Source organism: Sander vitreus, unplaced genomic scaffold (genome assembly GCF_031162955.1).
Source record: "Sander vitreus isolate 19-12246 unplaced genomic scaffold, sanVit1 ctg248_0, whole genome shotgun sequence".
NCBI lineage: Eukaryota > Metazoa > Chordata > Actinopteri > Perciformes > Percidae > Sander > Sander vitreus.
The window spans coordinates 107,501-115,000 of NW_027595419.1; the positions used below are offsets into that span (position 1 = coordinate 107,501).

At 46.3% G+C, this 7,500-nt stretch overlaps 2 protein-coding genes across 2 annotated transcripts in view; one reads left to right on the forward strand and one right to left on the reverse strand.

The window, feature by feature from the left end:
• Positions 1-1,046, reverse strand: part of dcst1 (DC-STAMP domain containing 1) — a 40,553-nt gene extending 39,507 nt beyond the window's left edge. The window contains exon 1 of the mRNA XM_078244483.1: positions 1,001-1,046. Within this exon, the coding sequence (XP_078100609.1) occupies positions 1,001-1,046 (46 nt within the window). The remainder of the gene's footprint in view (positions 1-1,000) is intronic.
• Positions 1,047-1,883: 837 nt separating this feature from the next.
• dcst2 (DC-STAMP domain containing 2) overlaps positions 1,884-7,500 on the forward strand; it is a 36,360-nt gene continuing 30,743 nt past the window's right edge. Inside the window, exons 1-5 of the mRNA XM_078244476.1 lie at positions 1,884-1,969; positions 2,656-2,915; positions 3,600-3,770; positions 4,910-5,011; positions 6,779-6,973. Of these exons, the coding sequence (XP_078100602.1) occupies positions 1,884-1,969; positions 2,656-2,915; positions 3,600-3,770; positions 4,910-5,011; positions 6,779-6,973 (814 nt within the window). The remainder of the gene's footprint in view (positions 1,970-2,655; positions 2,916-3,599; positions 3,771-4,909; positions 5,012-6,778; positions 6,974-7,500) is intronic.

Below are 7,500 nucleotides of genomic sequence, written 5' to 3' on the forward strand. Positions count from 1 at the left end.
GTATTCTCTGTCAAAGTGACGTCAGAATGAATGGCAGTCAATGGGATGCTAACGGGATGCTAACAGGATGCTAATAGACATAACGCAGGGGATGCTTTAGGACCTGTCAATCAGCACAAAGGCTTTTTTTCTAGGTTTTTGTCGCTTTTTACGACCTTTTTTGTCCTTTCTTTGACGTTTTTCTGCTTTTTTTTCCGCCTTTTCCTGCGTTTTCGTCGCTTTCTTCTCCATTTTTGTTGCGTTTTTGCCGCTTTTTTTCCCCATTTATCGTTTTGTTTTTTTAAAGGTTTTAGTTTTTATATTTAGTTCACGATAACATTAGACCCTAAACTTCTTTTGGAGTGTTGTCCGTGTTTTCATTTTAAACTTTGACTCTTTGTGTTTTTACTTCAGCGAAGGTAACTGGAACATTTTGTCATCTGCCAACCAAGCTAGCTAATAGCTAGCTAGCGCTACCGTTAGCTGGTTCAGCGTCAGTTACTATCCACTAAAAGTCATGTGTTTTTTCCGCTGACAGGCTCAGATTATTATTCCAAGTGTCTGACAACATTTTGGAAAGGATCCCTACAAAGATAGACCTCTTTTTTTTAAAGAATAAGATCCTGCCCAGAAATCACCATCACCAAACCCACCAGAGTCCATGTAAATAATCAGGACTTTTAGCGTGTATAGAGCCAGCATATCTCCACATGTAAAGGGTGAATTAAGGGTTTATTTCAACCAAACCAGAGTGGTGATTGTTGGACAGTGGAAAGATTAACCAAGACGGCTTTTGGTAGTTTTATTTGTTTCCGTCCACTTTGAACGAAGTGTGTTTTTACGATGATAAAATTACTATTTATTTACATGAAGTTTGGTGCGTTAGCTGGTAACGGCCGTATTTGCTAGCTAAATTCGAAGTTTCAAAACGGGCAGTCCACAAACCAATGTGGCTGCTAGCGTTAGCTAAAAGTTAGCTTTCCAAAAAGTAAGAACATAAGCTGGTAAAGATTATACTCACTGCTGTGAGGAGCTGAAGGTCTGCGCCGGTCAGAGAGAGCCATCATCCATCCAAAGTCTTCTATCAACAAGCTTTCAGTCAGTCACAGTGACGCTGCTGTTTTGATTTGATTTGTCAGTTGGTCCTTTTGTCAGTTGGAGCTTCTTGAAGTTTCACAGTTGAGTGTAGACCTTTTTTTAAAGAATAAGATCATTTTTGTTTAACATGAACGCCCCACAATCACCATCACCAAACCCACCAGACTCCATGTAAATAATCAGTACTTTTAGCGTGTATAGAGCCAGCATATCTCCACCAGACTCCATGTAAATAATCAGTACTTTTAGCGTGTATAGAGCCAGCATATCTCCACCAGACTCCATGTAAATAATCAGTACTTTTAGCGTGTATAGAGCCAGCATATCTACACCAGACTCCATGTAAATAATCAGGACTTTTAGCGTGTATAGAGCCAGCATATCTCCACCAGACTCCATGTAAATAATCAGGACTTTTAGCGTGTATAGAGCCAGCATATCTCCACCAGACTCCATGTAAATAATCAGGACTTTTAGCGTGTATAGAGCCAGCATATTTCCACATGTAAATGGGTGAATTAAGGGTTTATTTCAACCAAACCAGAGTGGTGATTGTTGGAACAGTGGAAAGATGAACCAAGACGGCTTTTGATAGCTGTATTTGTTTCCGTCCACTTTGAATGAAGTGTGTTTTACGATGATGAAAGTTCTGATTATTTACATTAAGTCTGGTGGGTTGATTTGTCAGTTGGTCCGTTTGTCAGTTGGAGCTTCTTGAAGTTTCCACAGTGACGTAATTTCTTTGGTCTCCAGGAGACACGACGAGGCAATGAACACACGCAGTGAGACAGAAATAAAAAGAAGAAATGAAGGATGAAAAGAGGAAAAGATACCTCACAGTCCAGGTGGAGAAGGGCGGAGTTAGACGGGCTGTCAGAGGAGTCCTCAACAGGTGAGATGTTAGCTAGCTAGCATGAAGAAATCTAGCTACCGTTTGACCTGCTAACGTTACTGTGATGGAGAGGATCCTCCATTTTGAGAAATAATAACATGTATTAGTGACAATATCACTAATACAATCATTTGTAAACATTAATATGTGAGAGAAATCCTGTTTGTTGATTATTTACATGCATGCATGTGTGTGTGAGTGTCTCTGTGTGTCTGTGTGTGTGTGTGTGTGTGTGTGTGTCATATTCTCACTTCCCACATTAAGAATAAGTGTAGGTTTAGGAAAAGATCGAGGTTTGGGTTAAAATAAGTAGCCTTCATTTGTGACAGCGGACAGTTGATGATCAGTTCACTACTTTCATTGAATTTGGGGGATTTATTCAATGTTATAGCATGTAAAGAAACATTGATAATAGACTGTTGAAAAACTTGGAAACAGGTGACAAAAACGTCGGGAAAAGCTTAAAAAAAAAAAACGTCAAAAGGGCGCAGAAAAGTATTGACAGAAACTTCGTAAAAAGTGACAAAAGTGTCGAAAAAGACGACCAAAACGTTGGATTCTTTTTTAACATTTTGACCCAGAAAAACAAAAAGTTGCATAGTCGACATAGGGACGACAACACACAGTAGTTTGGAGGCCATTCCACAACAAAATAATGATGGAGGCCGTCCCGTTTCGCTCCCCAGGTCAGCGGGGCGCTCTGACCTCGGCCGCTGGAGGAAGTTCAGAGGTCACCTGTTGGAGGAGGGGCGGAGCCTGCTGCCGTTTGTTTTGGGGCTGCTGTTGGCGTCCGTGTACGGAGTCACGGCTCTCTTCCTGCAGAATCAGCCTCTGTGGCTGTGTGTCTACACCACGCTGACTCTGGCCGTCCTGGCCGCCTTTGGTATGGGACTGTCCTCCGGCGTCCGCGCTGACGTCTCCGTGCTGCTGCCCACACTCTGCTCAGGTACATTTACAATTAGTTCTTATTTTGATTTAGTTCTGACTCAACGGTTGCATTTTAGTTTAGTTTGAGTTAGTTTTCAGAGTGTGTCTAACATTAATTATCAACTGTAACTTCTGCACTAGTCTCACATGTCCAGACCCTCCTCCACAGCTCTGTGGAGGAAGGTCTGTCTAGTCCACACAGCATTCCTGGATGGGAGAACAACCTGCTCTGGTTTATTGACATTTCTTTAGACCAATCACAATCATCGTGGGCGGGGCTAAGCTCCAGACGGAGCCACGGTGCCTCTGCTAAATAGTCTCAGGAAGGAGCTTGTTTTGGGGGAACATGTGGACGTTCAAAAGTAGTTTTAGTCGTGCAACAGAAAACTCAGATTGGACAGATAGTCTAGCTAGCTGTCTGGATTTACCCTGCAGAGATCTGAGGAGCAGTTAACCACAGTCCTCATGAATCCACCAGAGGTTAACGCAGCAGTAACGCTATCTGTTTGCTGTTGTACATTGAAGTTAATACTTCGTACATGAGTAAATGTACCTAGCTACATTTTAACACTGCTCACATGGCCGCACACAGCTCTCAAATGCAGTTCATTGCGGGACTGTAGCAGGACATTATTTGGGGCTCCCAGATGTGGGCGTGGCCCTGCTCAGCCTATCACAGTGCCTCTCCTCTCTTGTGTTTCAGCTCATGGCAGGAAGTTCCTCCTCTTCCTGTTTGTGTCGCTGCTGCTCACCGGTCCTCTCAGCAACACCTTAGAAAACACCGAGCGAGCCGCCTCCAGCCTGCTGTGTAGCGCCGAGCTGGCAGCCAATCAAACACAAGAGCTGATGCAGAGAGCAGCCACGCCCCTTTACTGTAAGACCCGCCCACCTCCACCATCACAACAAAATACTGTTAAAAATACTAATACTGTTTAAGGGTAACTTTGTTTTTGTTTTCAACCTGAACCCTATTTTCCATGTTTTTGTGTCTAATTGTCTGACTTGAAACTGGTCCAGTATTAAGACAAAACAAGCTGTAATGTTACCCTACAGGACTAATGTTCAGCAGCAGTTAGTAACAAGCTGTAATGTTACCCTACAGGACTGATGTTCAGCAGCAGTTAGCGTCCACTAAAAGTTCTGTTGTTGCTGCTGACAGACTCAGATTATTATTCTAAGTGTCTGACAACATTATGAAAGGATCCCTACAGAGATAGACCTTTTAGTTAAAGAGGAAGATCCTTTTAGTTTAACATGAAACAGCCCCGAAATCCCCATCACCAAACCCACCAGACTCCATGTAAATAATCAGGACTTTTATCATCGTAAAACACACTTCATTCAAAGTGAACAGAAACTAAATTAAACAATCAAAAGCCGTCTTGGTTCATCTTTCCACTGTTCCAACAATCACCACTCTGGTTTGGTTGAAATAAACCCTTAATTCACCCATTTACATGTGGAGATATGCTGGCTCTATACACGCTAAAAGTCCTGATTATTTACATGGAGTCTGGTGGAGATATGCTGGCTCTATACACACTAAAAGTCCTGATTATTTCCATGGAGTCTGGTGGAAATATGCTGGCTCTATACACGCTAAAAGTCCTGATTATTTACATGGAGTCTGGTGGAAATATGCTGGTTCTATACACGCTAAAAGTACTGATTATTTACATGGAGTCTGGTGGAGATATGCTGGCTCTATACACGCTAAAAGTCCTGATTATTTACATGGAGTCTGGTGTAGTTTGGTGATGGTGATTTCGGGGCTGTTTCATGTTAAACTAAAAGGATCTTACTCTTTAACTAAAAGGTCTATCTCTGTAGGGATCCTTTCATAATGTTGTCAGACACTTAGAATAATAATCTGAGTCTGTCAGCAGCAACAACACAACTTTTAGTGGACGCTGACTGACTCTGAACATTAGTCCTGTAGGGTAACATTACCCTACAGGACAGGAGCAATTTCAGAGATTTTTGTTTGTCACAGTCAGCTGTTTTGGTTTGCAGCCGTGTTGGACAGAATCAGAGAGATCAGCAGTAACGCTCACGCTGTGGCAGGACGAGTCCAGGACCTGATCCTCGCTCTGACGGACGGCGTCCGCCACGTTGGTGAGCCTGAAGCTGCACCTTTCGTGTAGAAATACAGATACAGGTTACGGGCTCCTTGAGAAGTCCCTGAGAGCTTCTTTGAGGAGTTTAAATAGAGTCCTTCTCTCCAAAGATAATACTAACAATCATTTAAAGTGAATTAGAAATACAAAGAGGAATCGATTAATTAACTATTAAATTAATCTCCAACTATTTTGAAAATCCATTAATCTCTCATTCCCCCTGCTCTGGTGTTTCCCCCTCTCATTCCCCCTGCTCTGGTGTTCCCCCCTCTCATTCCCCCTGCTCTGGCGTGTCCCCCTCTCATTCCCCCTGCTCTGGTGTTTCCCCCTCTCATTCCCCCTGCTCTGGCGTGTCCCCCTCTCATTCCCCCTGCTCTGGTGTTTCCCCCTCTCATTCCCCCTGCTCTGGTGTTCCCCCCTCTCATTCCCCCTGCTCTGGCGTGTTTCCCCCTCTCATTCCCCCTGCTCTGGTGTTCCCCCCTCTCATTCCCCCTGCTCTGGTGTTCCCCCCTCTCATTCCCCCTGCTCTGGTGTTTCCCCCTCTCATTCCCCCCTGCTCTGACGTTTCCCCCCTCTCATTCCCCCCTGCTCTGGTGTTTCCCCCCTCTCATTCCCCCCTGCTCTGACGTTTCCCCCTCTCATTCCCCCTGCTCTGATGTTTCCCCCCTCTCATTCCCCCCTGCTCTGACGTTTCCCCCTGCTCTGATGTTTCCCCCTCTCATTCCCCCCTGCTCTGACGTTTCCCCCCTCTCATTCCCCCTGCTCTGGTGTTCCCCCCTCTCATCTCCCCCCTCTCATCCCCCCTGCTCTGGTGTTTCCCCTCTCATTCCCCTCTCCCCCTCTCATTTCCCCCTGCTCTGGTGTTCCCCCTCTCATTCCCCCTGCTCTGACGATTCCCCCTCTCATTCCCCCCCTGCTCTGGTGTTTCCCCTCTCATTCCCCCCTCCTCATTCCCCCCTGCTCTGGTGTCCCCCCTCTCATTCCCCCTGCTCTGGTGTTTCCCCTCTCATTCCCCCCTCTCATTCCCTCCCTGCTTTAGTGTTTCCCCCTCTCATTCCCCCCCTGCTCTGGTGTTCCCCCCCTCTCATTCCCCCCTGCTCTGGTGTTCCCCCCCTCTCATTCCCCCCCCCCTGCTCTGGTGTTTCCCCCCTCTCATTCCCCCCTGCTCTGGTGTTCCCCCTCTCATTCCCCCCTGCTCTGGTGTTTCCCCCTCTCATTCCCCCCTCTCATTCCCCCCTGCTCTAGTGTTTCCCCTCCCTCATTCCCCCTGCTCTGGTGTCTCCCCTCTCATTCCCCCCCTGCTCTGGTGTCCCCCCTCTCATTTCCCCCTGCTCTGGTGTTCCCCCCTCTCATTCCCCCCTGCTCTGGTGTTTCCCCCCTCTCATTCCCCCTGCTCTGGTGTTTCCCCCCTCTCATTCCCCCCTGCTCTGGTGTTCCCTCCTCTCATTCCCCCCTGCTCTGGCGTTTCCCCCTCTCATTCCCCCTGCTCTGGTGTTTCCCCCTCTCATTCCCCCCTGCTCTGGTGTTTCCCCCTCTCATTCCCCCTGCTCTGATGTTTCCCCCTCTCATTCCCCCTGCTCTGACGTTTCCCCCTCTCACTCATGCTTAAAAACCAAAACATAGAAATGTAAATGTAGCCTGAAAGCCCAAACAACTAATCCATTCATCCCGAAAATAATCCACCATGAAAATAATAATCTGTAGTCGCAGCCATAAAGTAAACATTTTGTAAATATACGTATAAACGTGACTTTTGCCCTTTCAGCTCGCACTCTGAGAAACGTCCTCCACTTCCTGGTGGACATCGGTGACGTGTGCAACGACAAACTGGGCTCCCCGTACAGGAAGTGCCGAGCGGTGTTCGCCGATGCTCGAGCCGACTGCTCCGAGCTGCTGGGAGAGTTCAACTTCCTGTGTCACATCATGGACGGCTTCCTGCCGCTCTGCAGCCTCGCCCGCGGTGAGTTCACTTCCACTTCACCCACTCTCAACATCACTATGTTTATGTTGTGTTTTTTTATTCTAAACTCCTTCCTGATGAGAATGATAATTAGAAAGCTATTGACGTGTGAAAAACAAATCTGTACTGTTAAAGGTGCTCTAAGTGATGTCACGCGTTTTTTTAGGCTACAACATTTTTTGTCACATACAGCAAACATCTCCTCACTATCTGCTAGCTGCCTGTCCCCTGAACACACTGTAAAAAACATCTCCTCACTATCTGCTAGCTGCCTGTCCCCTGAACACACTGTAAAAAACATCTCACTATCTGCTAGCTGCCTGTCCCCTGAACACACTGTAAAAACATCTCACTATCTGCTAGCTGCCTGTCCCCTGAACACACTGTAAAAAACATCTCACTATCTGCTAGCTGCCTGTCCCCTGAACACACTGTAAAAACATCTCACTATCTGCTAGCTGCCTGTCCCCTGAACACACTGTAAAAAAACATCTCACTATCTGCTAGCTGCCTGTCCCCTGAACACA